This window comes from Pagrus pagrus, assembly GCF_965226575.1.
Source record: "Pagrus pagrus genome assembly, chromosome: 3".
NCBI classification, from domain to species: domain Eukaryota; kingdom Metazoa; phylum Chordata; class Actinopteri; order Spariformes; family Sparidae; genus Pagrus; species Pagrus pagrus.
Genome location: NC_140187.1, coordinates 19,968,154 through 19,989,427, shown reverse-complemented (window position 1 = coordinate 19,989,427; position 21,274 = coordinate 19,968,154). Strand labels below are relative to the sequence as shown.

Genomic DNA, 21,274 nt, shown 5'->3' with positions numbered 1-21,274 from the left:
CAGTAATAAACCAGTAGTTGTGATCTCTGCAGACACTTGCAGGGGCAGGGATGAAAAACACGAATCCAAACCAACAAGGCTACAGAGGGCTATGCTCAGTGATAGGTGGGGCAGCTGCAGCACAGAGGGCCAAGACAGCTATGAAAATAGCACAAAAAGCATACATCTTTTAATATATTATTCCATTTTGGCTTAACAGAATCAGTTTAGTTATTCCTTTCTCTGTTAGCTAATGGAGCAAAAAAGGATGCGTTCTGAAAACAGTAATATCAGGCCCCTGCCCCCATGCACCTCTTCTGTACACAGTATTAAACAGGGTCAAACTGGGTCTGTTTGGATATATTTGATCTGTGCACCCCCTGCCTTTCCACTCATGTCGAACACACTTGACACAGAAATAGAAAAACTATGTGTGAACAAAGTAAACCACTACCTCACCCAGATGCATGATCACAGATATATTACAGATTACATTTTATTGATTCCTTAAAGACATACAATCCCCCCCCCCTCCCCCCTCTGTATCCCTTACACACACTCCCTTCCCTCAGTCTCTTTCCTTCACACAAACTCGCTCCCACCCCCAGCAGCCCGACAGATCACACCAACGTCCTACTTAATCCACGTCCCACCTCTGCAACCAAGTGCTGCTATTTGGATAGATGCAAGGAGGAGGAGAGAAACCTAGGGGGGAAACAAACAAGACAAAGCATGTGTGTAGTGCAGCATGTAGACATTTTGATCGTGTCCGTAGAGGAAACCACACATTTAGAAACACAGAATAGAAAATGACAATCCCGACACATACAGTCCTTTAAAATGATACAAAATGAACAGTTAAAATGTTTCATAATCATCTAAAATGAATCCCTTTAGAGTGCTAGTCATGAACAGATGTATTTATCAATATTTTAGAAACAGAAAATCCTGTTTTTCCCCAATAACCCAGTCGTAGGATAGAGCATCACACAACACAAAAGAAGTGGTGCACTCCAAACACATGCAGCACTGCAGGTAGGAGGTGAAGGATAAATCCATAGCAACACAGTAGCTCTTTACTGTGTGTGCCTCTGTTCATTGTTCTCGTTTACTTTTCATCTTCTTGCTGTAGCTCGCTTTCCCTCTGCTTGCTTGCTTGCTGTGGGTAAGGAGGTGCTGTACAGTGCACTGTACAGTCTGAGCCTATTGGGAACATGCTGCTGACTCAGCCCAGGCCACTGCATTCATCTATCTGCACTGCAGTGCTGTCTCTGCTTACCCCCTCCCTCCCATCTCCTTCCCTTATTCAGTGCGCCACCTTACACACACACACACGCACAGAGAGGAGGGGGGAGGAAGGAAAGAAACACACATGCATGCACACACACACACACACCTGCTTTTACAGTCATTTCAGTGCTGTTGCACTATGACACACCCAACCACATCAACTCAAACAATAGTCTCTCTCTGGTGTTATAAAAACATGAACAAAGACGATGTGATTTAGCTATTTCTGAAGTTTCTGAACAGCCTCGTCTGTAAATGTCCTGTGTGGTTTTCCAACTTTGCAACTGCCTTGTTTGCAACTCATACAAGCAATTTTAGTGATTACTGGTGCATAACACAAACACAAATCACCATCTTCAGAGTGTCCCCACATCGCTTGAAATCTAAAGTATCTGTATCCTCACAGTTATCACAGTAAATGATGTAAACAAGCAACTCAAACATCCATTGTCAGACATGGTGGAACATATTCTGTGTGATAAAGTGACAGTCATTAAGGTTTATGTCCAAAAACGACACCAGCCAGAGGTGTAACTGGAAGGCTGCTTTATTGTTTGGAAATAGATTCGTGCTCAAATGAAGATATTCTTTCACTGATTCTCATTTAATTGTCCCATGTGGTTGTGCAACACACGTCCTCTCTCTGACTGTATTAGTGGCAAGAGATAATGACAGTCAAAAGTTGTTTTTTTTCTCATTATTAGCCTATTTTCAGGAAAGAAAAGATTAATTTTTTTTCTCAGTCATGCTACAAAAGAATGGCCTCATATACCGATTGGTAAAACCAACATTTGGAAATGAACAGAAGTGTAAAACAGAAGGCAAGCTGTTCTCTTACTAGCCCAAAGAGCCAGTAAACAGAACACACAGAGAGAGCACTTGTACTACATGACTCTACAAGATGTTAGTCCAGACAGTCTAATCTAGGTGGTGAGTTTTCAGTTTACAAGTTAATTTCGAACTCAATACATCGTTTCTGTCGTGCTCCGTTTTGATTCACTCCCATGGGTTTTGAGATCCTCGTTGCTGATTTTATTGACAGACTAAATAGGAAGCTAAAAAGGCACGTGCCGTTAAGAGATATTGCACCATAAACAAACACACAGACAGTTAAGACAACTAACCCTTAAATCATTAGATATATCATATCGAAAGTGACAGCAAAAGTAAAGATCAACTCCAAACTGCAGCAGTGTGTTAAGGGGGAGGAAACATGGAGGGTTTGAGCTGAAACGAGCAAAAACTTTTGTCACACGAAGTGAGCTGTGACACAAAAGGCTATGAGTGTGTGTGCGTGTTAAGTGTGTCTGTCTGCATCTGTGTGTCTTTGTGTGTGTACATTATAGGAAACTAGGGGCAAGACATCTTCACACATGTACAAAAGGGTATGCTGGTAGTGCAATCCTCTCACCAATGCAGGCTCCACAATTCTCAGCAAGCAGCCAGTACAACACCATGCATTGTACGCTGGTACCCAGTATGCAGAAGTCCCGGGCAGGCCAGAGTTTTGGTTATTCTCTGAACATACCACACAAAGAAAGAAGCATGATCAGTTACACTCTGTGGTTCTGGTATCACCTCAATGCAAGGAGTGGACAGGAGAGTATATATACTATATATATATGTATGGTAGGATATATATATAATATATATGTAATATATCTCTGTATATGTATGTATTGATTTATACAGTTTTTTAAATACAACTTCTGCTTTTTAATATAGATTCTTTTAGCTTACTCCCCTCTTTTTTGTGAAAAGTGACTCAAAAAAATCTACTCCATCTAACAAATGTGTCACAGCCTAACAAGTGTGACAAGGGGTGTCAGCTGGAAGCCATTCTATTTACGGTTATTAATATTTAGTGTTAGATTAATAGCTGTAGTTTTTTAAGTACTCCTGTATTTACAAAAAACTACACATGCCGTTAAAATAAAATAATATATTACATTATTTATAGTTTCTTAAAAAGTCCATTCTTAGCTTTTGCAGTTTGTGCCGCATAGAACATAGCCTGAACTGTGTTTATGTTATTATCATATTTTTTTTTTTACCGAATGGATGTTTGTGTGTCTTTTTTTTTTTCTTTTCTAGATTTCTTTCTGTAAATACGCATCCGTGTATCCATGGTGATCTTGGGAGAAAATGGACGGCAGTAGCTTTTATGCTTATCATTCAGAGTTTTTATTTGGTTCAAGTTAACACCCACACTGATTTTGGAGATCTCATGCAGCAACTGGACCATAGAACTTGAGAACGGATGAGGGAGTTATTCATAAACAGGAAGTGACATCACTGCACAACAGGGAGTGCAAAAGCCGTGGTGTGGCGCTTAGGCTCACAGTACCATAAGAAGAATGCATCCAGTGCTCTGTTGGTTATTTGGTATTTGTTACGCAGTAGAGCAATGTGAAGAAAAATGGCAAATGAGAGGCTCAGAGCACTTGTTGTTGTTAAATACTGAAATCTGGGGCCTATCCACTGAGCATGCCACTGCTGCTTCGGAAATAATTAAGTGTGCTGCTCAAACCAACATATCCCAATTCACTCTCATGACATCTCCTCACAGTGTTTCCTGTATCTGTGATTGCTATCGGGGTGAACATATTATTATTTATGTTATTGAAATTAATTGAAACCAGACTACAGTCCATAATGACTTAACCACAAATGTAATCTGCTATCAATATAAACGCCGCCATTACAAGCAAGCGAAATGTTGCTGTTTCACTGAGATGCTTCTAGCCCTATAATTCTAAGCGTCAAAAGCAGGAAGCGCCAAACTGGCCCCTGACCGGGCGGCTGCCGGATTAAGGCCGCCAGCCGAGATCATTGTCCATCATCATGGCATAAAACACAAAAGAGTAAAACATGATTTCATAAATACTCCCATCACATTCACTTGCATTTTGTTGCAGAGCTCATAATAGTACATCTATAATATCTCCTGAGAAAAAGGGATGAATTATTCAAGCATTGCATACATTTCTAGGGTCTCTCTGTCTAATAATGACAGCGAAAAAACTGAATGGGCAGGGCATACTTCACCCAATCCCACTCCATGGACAAAGGGCAACAAGGGATAACAAGGCAGATCTCTTTGGCTTCTCCACACACAATGTTCTCATCACCCAAGCATCATTTCAGTTTCTCATTAAAACAGGACACTACTAACACCCAACAAACATGTTTCCAGAACAAGACCATTTCCCTCGACATCATCTTAGATGTGGCTTATAAAAGTGTGTAAAGTAAGACTCATTACCCACCAAAACATGAAAAGTACATCAGGGAATAAAATTAAAAAACAAACACATACAAATGAGCTACACGACATTAAATGATGTAAACTGAACAATAAAACTTTTCTCAGCCCTTTCACAAAGGTTGAACCACTCGTAGAGAAACATCAGAAATAGAAAGGAGTTTGCCGTACCCGTGAAATCCCCACAAACCACTTAGAATCGACAGTAGGACTCCCAAAATGCCCGCTCACATACAACTAAAGGCAGATGGTATGGAACATTACATAGGTGCATACAAATCATAAACATAAGCTTTTTAGTTTCAAAGTGTTGCGCCCTTGAAAACATTACAGTCCAAATTAACAAACGTTTCAGTCCCATGACACGCACAGACATCCGTTTCCACATCTTACACACTCAAAATCTCCAGAGCAGCAAATAATTGTTTGGATTTCACCCACTCATCCACTCACATTATTTACCAAGATATTCCATTCTTCTGTCTATAGAGGCAACAATTTAAACATCATTTGAAATGTGTTGAGTAATGACATACAAATTCGGATCCATTTTAGATGACCAACCCCCATATCACTTATCTTTGTTAAACAAATTACTCTGAACTCTGAGCTTTCAAATTTCGACAATGTCTCGATCTTACAGTCGAGCCACTGTTGTGGTCTGAGTATTAGTGTCTTGTGGACTATGATAATTCATGCAAGATTTCTGATCAAAACATGCCATCATGCAAGTCATTTCTATGCATTGAACAAGCACAATTATTTATGTATTTGTTTGGAAATCTTTCTGAGTAAATGTAAGCCCTTGGCCCGAGTTGACCCCATAATAAACAGACCCTTAACCAATTGGTGTGAAAGCCCATGTAAAAAAAGCGTTTTCGATGTGGGTATAACAAAGATAAAATGAGTAGAAGAGTTAAGTGACATGGGCAAAATGTTGAATATTGTTCTTTTTTTGTCTGTTTGCATTTTTGCTGCTCAAATGAACAATTTCTAGCTTTAATAAAACAGAAAAGTATTTCCAACGCTCTCTGTCATTTGTGTCTTTCACTCACCAGTCATCCCTCTGTTTGCTCTTATAGAGTGAGTGTTTCATTTCGCTCCTCTATACAATTCAGTACGAAATGACACACAACCACTGCCTTTAAGAGGACAATTCTTCAGCATCAAGCAGCATCCTTGTTTTTTCTTCCATAGGAATCCATTACTTGCATCCAGGGGCTGAATTCCTTTAGTGTTTTTTTCATTCTACCTCTTGGTGTAGAGTCACATGTCTTATCTGTAGACCAGTGGCAGACACAGACATTTCCTTGTCTGTTTTTCATTCCCTTTTGTTAAGATCAGTAGTCTAGATACAACAATGTCACACAGTATGCTGATTATGTTTGGTTTGACTGAAGTTCAAGAGTCTTCAAGCTGTAACAGACCAAGCTGCTTCTTTCTGCATCAATATAAGAATGAAGTCTGTAAACAAAATTATTGAATATTATTTTTTTTTTCTGACTTGCAAATGAAATAATCTGTACATCTGTGTGGGTGAGTTTCCTCTCGCTTTGCTTGAAGTTACATTATTATATTTTTTATTGTTATTACTGTGATTATTATTCCAACGCTCTAACATTTAGATTCCCTGATGTCTTTTTGGTTTCTTCCTTTCTCTTTCTTCCCTCCCTTGCCCTCATTGTTGTCATCCTGTTTCTCCTTGTCAGGTTTGGTTACACTGTCATAAGAGGGCAGGGAGGCAGTTGAGGGAGTACCCTCCTTCTTTTCCTGTTCCTGATTGTTCCCGCCATTCTCCACTTTGTTATTGGCTGGTTTGCGCTTACAGACGAAACCCCGCCTCGCCAGGTAGGAGCGGTAGGCCCTTTGAATGATTCTGGCTGACACATCCTCCTGCTTGCGCCTCAGAGTGGTCGTGATCGGCTCGTAAGAGACCTTGGAGGGATTGGCTGCCACAAAACGCTCCTCCATTTGTTGCCTCAACATGTCCAACTCGCCACTGTCACCCAGCACACGCTTAGTGAAGGCAAACAGGATGTCCAGGCAGTGGATGCGGTCGCCACTCACCATAGGCATGTCCATGGCGATAAGTTCAATGGTGTTGGGCTTGGGGACTCGGAGTGGGTGTTCAAGTGCATCAGCAAAGTCAGAAAGCTTGGCATAGGTGATGAACTGGGAGGCATCCGGGTCAAACTTCTCCCAAATCTCATAAAAGGTCTCAAAGTCGTCCTCACTGAGCGGGTCGGCACTCTCCTCTGTGGCCACGCTGAAGTTCTCCAGGATGATGGCGATGTACATGTTGACCACAATGAGGAAAGAAATGATGATGTACATCACAAAGAAGAAGATGCCAACAGAAGGATTGCCGCAGTCTCCCGTGGCGGGGGTGCCAGCGTTCTCCAAATAGGGGTCACAGTCAGGAGGGTAGTTAAGAATGGGCAGTAGCAGGCCGTCCCAGCCAGCTGACGTGGTGATCATAAACAGGATGATCATACTGTTGCCGAAGGTCTCAAAGTTGTACATGTCATCGATTCCAGCCCCGTGTTTCACATAGCCAAAGTTGGACATGCCAAAGATGGAGAAAATGAACATAACCAGGAAAAGTAGTAGACCAATGTTGAACAAGGCAGGAAGTGACATCATGAGGGCAAACAGTAGAGTTCTGATTCCTTTGGCGCCCTTGATAAGACGCAGAATCCTGCCGATACGAGCCAGACGAATCACCCTGAAGAGTGTTGGTGACACAAAGTACTTCTCAATCAAGTCAGCCAGAAACATTCCTAAAGGGCGCAAAAAGACACAAAATACGTTTGTTAAAATATAGAATATTTTATTACTGAAACACTGTCCACTGACAAAAATATCATGCCTACAAGTAAGAACATCTCAATCATAGTCGGGTCCAGTAGAAGCTGCTGGTAGAAGCTGTGAAGCACTCGGGTCAGCTCTAATTCATAGTTTTGTGCAGATTGAGGAACAAGTCAAGAAGGCTACTAGGGAACTGATTATGGTTGATACTGCCAATGCTCAGTGGAACTAGCATAAGTAACAACAAATCGTTGATGCGTTGGCAGCACTTTGAAGGCTTTGGAAGCGTTACTTAAGTGGGCTCAGCAAAAATAATAGTGTTAGTAGTATTCACACGATAAAGTGGCCAACTTAGAACTTTTTTAAATGACTGATACACTGTACCAATCACTATAAGAAAGACGATTAGCATCCTGTTGCCTTCGAAAACTCTGGTTCCGGTTAAGTGACGGTGAAGGTATCATGGAGGCTATGAATGAGGTGGATAGGCAGTCTTTTTACAGTAGAAATTAGCCACAATGTAACAAAATGTTGAAGAGTAGTTCAAAGTAATCAGACATGTAAAAAAATATAACTGAATACATCCATAAATAATACTGTCTGTCAAACTCAAATCCATTTGGCAACATTTTGTTTTTTTACCTCTAAAATATTTGTTTACTCTTTTCACTGGCTCATTTAATATTTTGGCTTTACTGTTTTTTGATACTAGCATTTTTTTTCCTCATGCATGAAAAACCCTTTTGAATACTTGCCCACAATTGAAAGGATGACCACAACCACATCAAAGATGTTCCAGCCGTTAGTGAAGTAGTAGTGACGCAGCGCAAACAGCTTCAATACAAACTCCGTAGTGAAGACCACAATGAAGACGAAGTTGACCCAGTATAGCACTTCCTCTGTCTCCCTTGACTGATCGTCCGTCTCCACCATCATGGTGACCATGTTGAGGCAGATAAGGATCATGATGGAGATGTCGAACACCTGCTGCGTCACAAAGTCAAACACCATGCCCTGGATGTTGTTCTGAAGAGAAAGGAAGGAAGCAAAGGAGGGATATTTGGTGTAATTTTCAATACAATTAGAATTAGAATTGCATTGGTGTTGAAGATGAAGGGAGCAAAATAATATTAACCTGAGGCCTGGGTATTGGTTTCTGTGGCTTCTTTGACCCTAGTTTCTTCATGGCATTGTAGTATTTCTTCTGCTCTTCCGTCATGAAGATATCCTGACCTCCAAAGTGAAGGGACAAAAACAAATTGGTTACAATCTGGATTTAGGATTTAGACCTTTCATCCCCGTACTAACCCTTATATAGTTGAACATAAAGGCTCATTTGACTGTGTATTCATTTAACAATGCTCAGATTTTATGCGTAAAGACATAATTGGACATAGCTTAACTTAGCACAAAAGACTGGAAGCAGGGGAAACAGCTAGCCTGGCTGTTTCTAAAACTTCCAAATCCCTGTGAGAAATGTAGTATCAATCTTGCTGTGTAATGCACCTTTCACACTAGATAACAAACCCACTAATGGTTTTTGGTGTTTGTCTTCAGTGGAAAATGATAAAATCTGCATTCATTTCCAGGTCAAATTAGTCACCTAGAAGTGGCGGGTATTCATCAGCTCCAGTTCTGAATAGCAGTGATTGAAATATGACAGTCTGTTGCACATTGAAGTGTGCTTGAACATTTTCTCAAACATCTTTCAGTTGGCGTTGAGTTCACTTTGTACGGTTGCCAGTTTATGGGCGTTTCGGCCATCAAATGTGACGCATCATAAAAAACAAAAACAAATGGCAAATTCACCTACGGTCAGTGGAAAAGGAGTCGATCGCCTTTTTTTCTCCGCATTTTAAAAACTTAAATTTTTGTAAAAATGGCTTAAGTGGTATCTAGAAAACAAATGAGCACATTTCCCAAAATGTCAAACTATTCCTTTAAAACATCTGCTTGTTCTCAGAAGGTGATAGTGAGGGAAATAAATCTTATCTTTTTCTTTTGTTGATTGAAGTTATCAATGATGACACCAATGAAGAGGTTTAAGGTGAAGAAGGACCCGAAGATGATGAAGATGACAAAGTAGATGTACATGTATAAGTTGTCCTCATAGATGGGCTGGTCCTCCACCTGTACAGTGGCAAAAGTAAAAATGCGTACAAAACTGCACTATACATTGATATGGAAGAGTTTTTAAGAGTTTAAAATGACAAAAAGCGTACCTTTCTAGAATCTATTGCTGCATACATAATGTCCATCCAGCCTTTGAATGTTGCCTGTTAGGCGGGCAGACACATTGCGTGAGTAAACAGAATGATATGAGAGAAGAGAAACGAATTAGAAGCGACAGCAAAGGTTCCTCACCACTTGCAGAAGTGCCAGGTATCCTGCACCCACGTTGTCAAAATTGATCTTAACGTTTTTCCATCTGACTTCGCTGTAGTTTGCGTTAATGAATGCGAAACACTCTGTTTTGTTGTTGACGACATCAGGGAGGAAGTTCTCCTCAGCTGTCTCATTGTAACAGTAGTAATACTTTCCAGCAAACAGGTTGACACCCATGATGCTGAAGATGAGCCAGAAGATGAGACACACCAGCAGCACGTTCATGATGGAGGGAATTGCACCCACCAAGGCGTTCACCACAACCTGAAGAGAAGAGCAAGGAAACAGAGCCACTGTGACTTCACAATTACACACCAGCTGCATGGCTAGGTTCACACTGAAGAACATCAACACATACATTCATAGAAATGCACATTCATTTTCTCCATTAGAGGCTCTAGATGTCAGAATTCTTGGCACACGATAAAGCCCGTCACAAAATAAAAGGGCGCAGCTCATGGTTTTGGCACAACATCATGAGCTATCATGAGTTCATGCTTTGAAGCGTCATTGAGAATTTTTTGCAAATATTCTAAGCTTCAAGTCTGTCAGTGCAGTCAAGACAACATCTACTTAGGGCCCGTGTCCACATAGCATTTTTTGTCATAACAGAGACAAAAAAGCAAAAGCAGATTGTGCGTACATCTGTTACCATAACGTTAGCAGCTTTTTTGTTGACCATATGTGATCTGATTGTGACATGACGTTAAAAATGAGACGTTCCCCGTCTCTCTCTCGGTTGCCTATACAAGTCTGTGGACAATTATTTTAAGTTGTTTAATGTTGCTGGACAGTGGATTTATTTGTGAAGGACTTGGGTGGGATTTTCCGCAACAGTCCAAAGGATAAGACCTTATGCACGTTCACGAGTGCCTCGTCTCAGTGCCTCTCTCCGCTCCAACGCTAACAGAGAGCGACAGTGGTCCACTAACCTAAACTAACGAGCAGGTTCCACCGCAACACAGAATGTTTTCAATCTGGTTGAAGTTATATTGTCCATGTAACCACAGCTATTCTTAAAACACTGTTTTTTTTCTTTTCAGTTTTGGCCCAAAATCTGAATAATGGAAAAAATTTGGTTACTTTTTACAATGAAACGCAAAATGAAACTGAAAAATAATAATGTCTAGTTAACAATCGTTTTCACTTTAAATTTCTGAAGTAGGACGAGGGCATACTTAATGAATGACCCTTAATTGCGCCCTCGGGCATGCACTTATGATCAATTATGTTGCAATCAATTTTTCCGCTTGACATTCAAATTATCCCATTTTTGGATGGCAATGTCTTTTGCCATGACATGCAGTTTTACCTAGATATCACAATATTGTATGTAGGATTGTATGGATGTATTAATTGTACACAATCATATGTTCCACCATGTCAACAATAAACTCTTTGTGTATGTATGCTGAGAAAAAATATACATATTGCTGAGTATCCCAGAACATTGACTGTGTATAACTGCTACAGAGTTATAAATATTGCCAAATGACTATATGAGTGTGACTTATATAAACTATTCTGCACTGAAGCAGTGTGGGCATGTTGGAGGAGGTAAAGGAGCTCAAGGAGGAGGTCATATGAATGTGCATTTCCGAACACAGAGGAGCCATGGAAACAGAAAGCCAAATAAACCAAAACCATATAAGCAAACATCAAATGTGGAAAATAGCTTTTCTTTTCATTTTCTATTTAACAATATAAAGACAAAGCATCCATATGACCAGTTAATACAACTATTGCAAAATGGTAATCAATAATCATGGTGATGATGACAATCACTGAGGAGTGGTGAGCAAGGATGGCAAGGGAGGGGGGGTATGCAACCAGAAGTTTGTTGATCTTCCAGTGTGACAATGCCAAAACCAAACTGTGATAAGATCAGATAACAGGACGCTTGAGGCAGAGGGACAGCCAGAGGATGCTGAGCTCAGACACTGACAAGATTGATTTTTCTGCCCAGCAACAACCAGAGCTTGATCCGATCCATCACACACTGAAATAATGATCAGAAAAGCCAAAATATCATCGAAGAAAGGAAGCACTGAAAACAAACTACACACACAGTTAAGAACATATGAGTCAAGTGTGTGCATACTGTAAAATTGTAAATACATTTCTTTATCATTGTCTTTGTGTGACTCTGCAGCTCAGCAGTATAGACATTTTAACAGGTATCAGGCTTATTCAGTCTACATTAACCCTGTCCTGTGATTTGGTTTCAACAGTTTTTGTGTGATGTTTCATACCAACCTCTAGTTGTTGTCTCAGCTGGTACTGAATACTTCAGAGCTGAGTATTTTTTATAACGTGCTGCATCATTCAGGTCAAAAACCCTGTTCTGGTCTTGCGTTTTATAAGGCAAGGGACAGATTTCTACGGAGTTTTCTTAATATTTCTAAAGGACAAATCACTGCAAATTGCCTTAACATAGTGCTTTTTATATATGAAATGAAATATGATAAATCAAATCAGATGTATTATGACCATCTGAGATGATCTGCATCCATGCAAAAAGCTTCTCATTGATAAAAGCTAAAAGAAATGTCCCTTATTCTTCTTTATTGCCATCTCCAGCATGCTTTTATTTAATCGGCATGCAGAAGGACCAGCTGCCTGGTATCTTAGGTCTTACCCTCATCCCTTCAAAACGTGACAGGGCCCTGAGGGGTCTCAAGGCCCTCAGTGTCCTGAGTGATTTAATCGGGCCTAGATCGGAGAAGCCCAACGCATTAGCTATAAGGCTGACTATAGACACCTACACAGATAGGGACAGAAGGAGAGGAAAGACAGAGGCAAGGAAGAGAGGACCCACAGTGTTAGAGGGGATATAGAGAGAAAGGTGGGCCCTATATATACTGTAAGGATGGCTGAATGGTTGTATACAGATATATATAAGTACATATATAGTTTCTATATGTGTAAGTATATGTATCTATATATCATACGGTCAAACAGGGGTTATTACAATAGACAAGGGTCAATAAAGTGTACATGACCCAAGTTTTCTTTTTTCTTTTTTTGCTTATGTTTGTGTTTGGTTTAGTTTGGCAAGCCAGTCTAGCGTTATAACCAGCTTTACAGCACAGTGAGCACACCTGGAAAGAAACTTGTGGTTGACACAGTGAGAGGGAGAGAAGATAAAGAGTCAAACAAAGGGAAAAAATCAGAGGAGAGATGTATTCACAAACACTAAATCAATGTGACACAATAATATACACACAGTACACAATACAAAACAGTACAGTTTCCACACCAGAGAGCATCTCACTTAAAGGTGGGGAGAGAAAAAACGCAGAAGGTTGAGGACAACTTTCAGGGTTAGAAGAGAGAGGATAACCTGTGAAAGTAGGAGTCCCAACACAGCACACAAACCTTACCCTGGACCCTCAAACACCGACCCCCTCAGTCCCTCTCGACAGCTGCACAACGCCTCTCTTAACTTAAAGAGAGACACAGTTAGAGGCACCTGCTGTGAGAGAGAGGACAGGCCAATATTAGGGAAGAGACTTGTATGGAAAGTCAGGAGAAGTTATCTGCACAACACATGGGCCAATTTAGACTATACTGAGATTGAGGGTTTTGACAAGCAGTGGATCCAACCTCATCACCAGGGGAGCTTCTGTTCTTCATCCCATGCCATAAATTAGACTTCTAACACTAAATTGGGGGAAAACCCAGTGGTGGAAAAGCAGTCAGATCTTTCACTTCAGTAAAAGTACTAATGCCAGAGTGTAGAAATACTCTGTCACAAATACAAGTCCTGAATTCAAAAGTGGACTCTTTCCACCCCAGCGCCTCGATGTGCTATTATTAGTGGCGCCACTGTTGCAACTACAACTGGATCACTTCCCGTTTTTCCACTTTTTAATTATGTATGTGAGAATGCTGTCCACTGTTCTTTACCCAATTATCTAGCTGAGTAAGGACAGAAGCCATGAAAAAGATCCACAAGTCATGGACAGGAGAGGTAACGACAAAAGGGGGATTTTTATATTGTATACACCTGTGGTCTGAAGCACATAAGCGCACATTCAAGTGCTGCTGGGTAGTGTATAAGTGTGTCTTCTCCGAGCCCAACTTCGGTGAGGTGTACCCCACAATTCATCATGTTTACCGCACAGCAGCAGTCCAGTTGGAGGTAATGTGCCTGTTATCTGATTGTAACTGTATGTATTATATATGTAATACTGTATGTTGTATACAATCTATTGTTCATAATGTGAAAATGAAATAAAACCTACAAAGCAACTGAGCTCCATTGAACCATGTACTTGTGCAAGCTACAGGATGTCTTTATTAGTCGAGTGTGTCCCAGTGAGCTCTGATAAACTTCCACACACTTCAAGCACTTGTGCACTTTGTCAATGGCAACATATAAAATGGCAAGTGTGGGTTTTGGAAAACCAACAGGAACACAACATACATCAGCGCATTCTTATCACGTGTCACATGATAAGGATGTTAATATCGAATAACAGACATATCGGCACCTCGCAGTCAAGAAAGGTGGAAAATTGGTGTTCAAAGGATAATGGACGACTTACCAGCTAATGCATGACTTAGCACACCATAAGACACATCATCAAATACATGTGAGAGGATTAGGACAACAAGAAAAAAAAACATCTGAATTATAAGTCAAACAATTCAGAGGCTGTTCAGCTATTGTTTAAACTGTATAGAAAAATGTATCTCAAAAAATGTTTGGACATTATTTAGGTCATGCACAATGCATGATAGCAGATACAGTCGTACTTGATTATTAACCAGTTATCTCTTATCAATGCTTCACCACTTTTTACCTTTTGCCTCATGGCATAATTTGAGTCCAGTATAAAGGAGGGCACAACTGTGTGCACTTGGGAATTCAGTGGACAATGCTGTAAAATCAAAAGACTGTTTTTTGCCCCCAAATTCTGCCTCTTTGTTACATTTATATATTTCTGAGATTAATTCTTCTCATGGCCCCATTCCTCCACAAGACAACAACAATACCACAGTAACACAACAATTAAAGACAACAATAAAAAGACGCCTTTTAGTTCCTGGAAAAGTGTCACTTTCTTTACAGCAGTGAAAGGTGCAATATGTAAGATTTTTAGTTGAAAAGATTAAACATTAATAAAAAATTGTCTACAGAATGTGAAAAATAGCAATCTTGATGGACATGATATCTATGTTTTGTGCTGCAGAGATATCTACAGAAGATGCTAACCTGGTAGCCCCAACCTGTCTGGTCCAAACACTCCTCTGGTGCTCTGAGCTCCTTGTCTGAACCACTAAATGCACGACTAACCAAGCTAACTAGCTAACAGCAGCTATAGTTAGCAGCAGTCAGCAGGTACCCTGGTGCTACCCCATTTTTGTTTGGAGTACGAATACAGCTGGCCAAATCTTACATATTGCACCTTGAATATTTCACAGTGACCTCATTGTGCACAATGGTATTAACATAAAATATCGCTGTGTGTCCTCCCTCTTCTTAACTGACATCCCCTTGGCTTGTGGTAATAATCATTTTATGCTGTTTTATGTCCCAACCTAACTTCCTGTTTCAACAGGAAATACATTAAGGGTACAGCCAGACAGAACGTGGCGAAGCTGCCACTAACACTTCCCACAATCAGCTGCATTTTGAAAGGATCGATCACGCTGTCGATGCAAGTGCAGTTCAGTATTGCTTCTGTAGTTGTTGCAGTTTAGTTTCACAAATGGTACAAATCAGAACAGAAGCTGCGTCTGAAGTGAGTTTTATGTCAGCAGCAAAACAACAAGCTGTAATAAATGAACGTCACACATGATTGGTTACTGCACAATTATGTTCCACCCCTTTGGGTCACAGGATAATTATAAAACTTAGTCCACCATGTTTCCTTCCTGTCTCCCCACTGTCTGTTGCCTGCTTCACACATGCATTACAAAAGCAGTGTGAGTTAACAGTTTTGTCCAGCTTGCCATGTATGGTCTGGCTGTATTTCAAGGAAATAAGAACCCCATTTCATGGAGCCTTTAAGCATGCCATGTAATGTGTATTTCCCTTTCGCTAAGTACAGACACAGGAAGAAATTCAAGTGAGAAACTCATCATGCACAAATGACAGGAAAGGACAAACCATATGTGCGCAGTAGTAACTGTCAGATGGGAAAACACTGAATGACTCAGCAGTCTAGAGCTACACAAGGGCTCTGAAACACACCAGGGTTTATTTACTGTGTCAAGGCTGCTGTTGTGCTGCTGTCATGGGGCCCAAACGTGGACTGTGACGAAAACATACTCCTTTTATCAGTTGAACGGTAATATCACATCATTTGCCCACTTTCACTGTAAAGATTTGTGTGAACAGTGGTGTTTCTACACAATACTGACTTCATAGCAATGTCACCCCATTTACCACAGTAACAGTTTAAAATTGCAAATTAATCAAATTTGTCTCTTAAGCTACCGTTTAACACTTTGTAACATAAGATATATAGGTATTAAAGCCAAATATTGACTCAAAAGGTAACAAAACAGTACAAATGATCAGAACTTAGTTCTCTAAAGACCGTGTCTTTTAGGTTCTGGGCCATTTGGTCTACAGAACATAGACAAAAATATCATTCATGTTTCCCATTTTCTCTGTAGAGTCAGGCTGATATGTTAGGCGTTATCCAAAATGTAGAGATCATTTTCTGTGATAAAAGGTCACAATCAGTGTTTTGTTTTTATCATCTAACCTGTGAATTTTAAATGAATACCGCCATCATCACTGTTGGATATTTGTTGGAGCCAGTAGATGACTTCTACTGAGCAGAATTTATTGGTCATCTCTGACATCATCTCTTGGCATGGATCAAATCTAGAATGGAACGATATGTGTAGGATTTTTTCACATGTGCACTGGAAAAATTTTGTTCCTTCACAATAATTTTTTGTTTTTAATTTCAGTGCTACAGAAGCCGTGTTTGAACTAAAAAACTTGTCTATCTTTAGTTCTCACTCCTAAAAATGTTATGTTAATGATTGGGTTGACCAATGAGGCAATTTCTCGAATCCATGCCTTTCTTTGATATTGCATCTTAAAATATCCTCTTGAGGATTTGAATAAATGACCAAATGTATACACATTACACTAAGAACATAACAAAAAGGTATGTAAATATACTTACATCCACAATGAAGAAGTCTAGCCAACACCAGGCATTAGTGAAGTACTTGACAAAGCCGTAGGCCACCCATTTCAGCAACATCTCCAGGATGAAGATGTAGGTGAAAACACGATCAGCATACTCCAGAATGATCTTTACCGTCTTCCTCTGCTCAATGTACACATCCTCAAAGGCCTAAAGAGCAGCAGAGAATCATCTTACTAATGTTGATGTTGTAACTGAGTAAAGTGTGAGGTAAGCCACACACCTTACAGCATTTTGTTTAAACACGGATGTCTACAAAACTGATAAAAATAGCATGAAATCTTTATATCCAATACTAACATCTAAACAAGGTGTATCTGCATTTCAATAAACAATGGCTGTCTAGTATTATTATTATTATTCTAACTCATCTTTACTTGCATGTTATATTTTGTACAGCAGCTTCTGCTTTGTCGACCTTTTCAAAGAGTGAGCTGTTAACATAGTAAAGGGACACTAGTTGATAAAGGAGACTGATCATTCCCTGCATCTCTTCCATTCTCTGCTGCCTGAATCCATTCTTCAGCACATTAAGTGTTTTGTTTGGCCACAGGCCTTCCCCCTCCACAAAGCTGCAAACCTAAGCTGGATTCTGCCAGTTGAAAGGTTGGTGCATTACAGCACTCTGCTGTCCATTAGCAACAATCATATCAAGAGCAGTTGCAGAAGGAAATCAGGAGTTGATCTTGCTTGTGCAAATCCACATGGGATTCATGAGCAGTCTTGTTTTATTTATTCTGTGAATTTTTCTTCTCAGTTCACGTTATGTTTCAAAGCACTGAGTAACTTTGCTGTGATATGTGTTTCATAATTTAGAAGCACTAGTAGTGACATTAATATAATGTTTATCAGTGTAAACAGAACACCTACTTGTCATTCCTTGTTGTTCCAAGGTCTAGATTAATACACAAAGGTGATAGAGCCTTTGTATTTTATGCTCCTCGACTTTGGGATGACCTGTCTGAAGAGTTCAGGGCTGTAAACTCTGTCTCGTCTTTTAAATCACTTTTGAAAAACAACTTTTTGTAATTGCTTTTCAGTGATTTTCGTTGCTTAACTATATTCCGTTTCACTGTCTTTGTGTTTTCGGTGTTAAGATTTTATGCCTTTTAGCTTGTTTTATTCACTTTATATTGGTTGGTTCTGTGAAGCATTTTGTAACTGTGTCCTGAAAGGTGTTATGTAAGCTTAATATTATTATCATATTATTAGGATTATTCTGTATGCATGTTTGCGCTCTCACCAGGGCTCCACTGCTGAGTAGGATCATGAAGATAATGAGGGTTTCAAACCAGTTGTGTTCGACAATCAGGTAACAGGTCTTCCTCAGGAACCACCAGTGTTTCCCCCAGCCATGCGTGATAGGAACATCACAGCACTTGTATTTGGCCACACACTCTGTACGACACATAAAAACACAACTGCTGATGCACACAAAAGAGACGGACGCAAAATGCTGTCAAGGACACAATGTATCACAGTCCCATTAAAATAGCATGCACAATGTTAATAATATTTCCTGTCTGTTCATTGTGATTATTTATGACAACATCAGATAATTACCACCACCTACCATCTGTCCAGCAGGCATCTGGGTCAAGGTACTCCTCCACTACCTCCACCACTGCCACCTCCTCCACATCAGGCTTGATGTCTATTGTGCTGCCCTCAGACGAACTGGTGTCATCCAGCTGGGACAAACAGAGGACCAAAGAGATCAGTTCAACCTCTGACTTTCTCTCTGAACATTACAGGCTCAGCAGCGAGATGCTGAAAGCATATGGATACGGCACGGTGCCAGTACAGCCATTACATTAATGCCCCTTTGGGTTCCTATGCATGACATGATTTATTGCTGAAGGTATACATGTTGTAGCCATGTAGTAAAGCTAGATCTCCCTCGCCACTGTCTTTTCTGCAGAGTTATTAATAGATTCACAAGGAAGTAATGAAACTAGACCTGGGATTGATTGCAGTGGTAATGACGGCCATTGTTACACATGCATTAATATAGATTCTTCAGTGGTGAAGGATTCATTTATTTGTGATGAAGGAATTAAACAAATGCTTATACAAGACCAGTCAAACAAAAGAGTCGGTCCAATATACAAAAAGGAAATCGATTGTGATAAAAATACATTTAGTATATCAAATTTATACCAAGTGTATTTTTGGATGTGTCGTAAGGTGGAGTAGGTTAAGATCTCTCATTTTTAGGCATTTAAACAATGGCCTGGTCCCTCTCCATATAAGTACAGGGTTAGGGTTTGCTACTTAACTCATGTTCTAGATGTCAGTGTTGTTTATTTACAGTATAATTTATACATATTTTTTTTGTATGCAAAAAATGAAACACTTTATATCATGTAGAAAAAAAGAGATGCTACTTTAGATGCTTTTATTTATTTATTTATTCCAACCCATTTTGTATTTTATTTCACTTAAGTGTCTCGTACTATTATTTTATCAAATCCTTACATTCTCTGTACTCTCAATTTTGTTTGTTATATAATAAAGATGAATATAGTAACAATTAAAAAAGAACCATGGCTTAGTGAGGTTCACCTGTACTAATAAATCACATCATATCTTGACAATAGGTCAAGGTGAGGCAGGGCAAACTAGTGAAACACCGGCATAGCAGCAGCCTTATGGCAATAAAGTATACACACACTTGGGCACGTGCAGACACAGACACTCAGCCAATTCAATCCACTAGAGAATGATACTGCACTTTATAATCTTAAATCGTCAGCAAAGGACCGCATTCGCACTCTCTTCGACTCCCTCTCTTTTCTCTGTCTCTCTCTACCAAGCAGCCAGATGGATCCCTGCTTTGCTGATTGGCTGTGAGCAGCTCTGTCTGTGTCTGCTCCCTGCAGTGTACCCCGTGGCTGGCTGTGGTGCAGGGGAAGATTGTTGCGTGGTTGGTTGAAGGAGCCCAGTGGAATATGAACCTGGTGCAGGTACGCTGCTGCATTATCTCCTCTCTTCCTACTACAAACCAGGTCAAGGTGACCCACGTAACAGACTTCTCGACAAGCTCTGTGTCTGGCTTACCCTTCTCTTACCACATTCACACGATACAGCAGACAAGGCAGTGGGTTTTGTTTCAACATTGGGGTGGGCACATATTCAGTGGAGGCCCTGACCAATCACATTTCGCAGCGTCAAACACTTCATCTCCAGTATTCTGGTGAATGTTTATGCACCAATTTTGGCCTTTTCTGCATCAATTTATGGTGGACATGCACATGTTTTAAATATTTAGCGTGATGTATCCCCTGCACCCCCCTGAAATCTACACCGATGGCACCAGACAGTATGTTTCTCCCTCTGATGTCATGCCAGGGCTGCCTTTGTGTCTGTCCGTCTGCAGAGTCAGCGCTCAGGCTCAGTGTTGCAGCTCTCATGTCTGAATAGATGTTCTGAAATGTCAGATAAACTAAATGTCTTCGGTCCGGCAGCTCAGACCAGCCCTTGATCAAAAGATGCCACATGGGCACAAACAAACGCACACATTTACATGTGTGAAGCTAAATGTCAAAGCTTGTAAATAAGTTATCCAACACAAGGGTCACCGTAGCTATAGTATGTTTCTGAACTGGCCCATATTTCCAAAGAAAGACCACCACATAATCTCCCATACAGGTGAGGACATCACTGCTGTAAACTCTCTGAACAACACTCTTTCAATCTCACACTCTTGCTCTCTTCACATCCTTGCTACTCACATCTTTACTGTTCTCCACATCTGATTCGCTGCTGAAGTCTTCGGTATTGAGGTTCTCAAAGTCCGACTCACCGACAGCGATGGGAACGCAGACGGTGAGGTTGGGGTTGTGGATGAAGGACATGTAGTCTTCATCAATCATATACTTCCCCACACTGCTCCCAATACCGCTGGTGGTGCCATTGCCATTTTTAGCATAGTCCAGTTCACGGTTGATGTCCACTGTGTGGTTTGCAATGCAGTTGAGCTTCTTCTCATACATTTCGTCCAGGGGCTTCTGTTCGTCCTCTATGGGCTGCTTGTCAATAACAGAGAAAAATGGAACAGACAAAAAAAGGCTGTTAGAAATGTCCGACTAAAACACATATTCCAATAGTTCAACTTAATCATCAACCAAGAATTGGTCATGCATATAGATGTTTAATTATATGGTACCTTCTTGAGCACGGTGGCTACAAAGACCCGCATGTTTGCTTTAAACCAGGCAATCCCAGTCTTAATGCGGGCCATCGCAAGCTGGAGGTTGTTGGGCTCACCATCGTCATCCGTGGCAGCGAGGTTGTCAGCACTAAATGAGCTCAGCAGCAAGGCAAGGAACAGGTTCAGCACCTTAGAGAAAAAACACCATGCACAACT

At 40.4% G+C, this 21,274-nt stretch overlaps 1 protein-coding gene across 5 annotated transcripts in view; it reads right to left on the bottom strand.

The window, feature by feature from the left end:
- Nucleotides 1-1,800: 1,800 nt before the first annotated feature.
- The window catches only part of scn8ab (sodium channel, voltage gated, type VIII, alpha subunit b), a 55,626-nt gene continuing 36,152 nt past the window's right edge, over nucleotides 1,801-21,274 (bottom strand). For 3 of the 5 annotated variants that reach the window (XM_084349178.1, XM_084349176.1, XM_084349177.1), the window contains exons 17-28: nucleotides 21,074-21,247; nucleotides 20,640-20,936; nucleotides 18,479-18,596; nucleotides 18,149-18,303; nucleotides 16,882-17,055; nucleotides 12,366-12,488; nucleotides 9,707-9,991; nucleotides 9,565-9,618; nucleotides 9,335-9,472; nucleotides 8,478-8,582; nucleotides 8,098-8,368; nucleotides 1,801-7,314 (exon numbers count right to left, since the gene is read on the bottom strand). In XM_084349178.1, coding sequence (XP_084205304.1) covers nucleotides 6,149-7,314; nucleotides 8,098-8,368; nucleotides 8,478-8,582; nucleotides 9,335-9,472; nucleotides 9,565-9,618; nucleotides 9,707-9,991; nucleotides 12,366-12,488; nucleotides 16,882-17,055; nucleotides 18,149-18,303; nucleotides 18,479-18,596; nucleotides 20,640-20,936; nucleotides 21,074-21,247 — 3,060 coding nt within the window. In that variant the 3' untranslated portion in view covers nucleotides 1,801-6,148. The remainder of the gene's footprint in view (nucleotides 7,315-8,097; nucleotides 8,369-8,477; nucleotides 8,583-9,334; nucleotides 9,473-9,564; nucleotides 9,619-9,706; nucleotides 9,992-12,365; nucleotides 12,489-16,881; nucleotides 17,056-18,148; nucleotides 18,304-18,478; nucleotides 18,597-20,639; nucleotides 20,937-21,073; nucleotides 21,248-21,274) is intronic. The other 2 variants (XM_084349180.1, XM_084349179.1) reach the window with 1 other exon arrangement.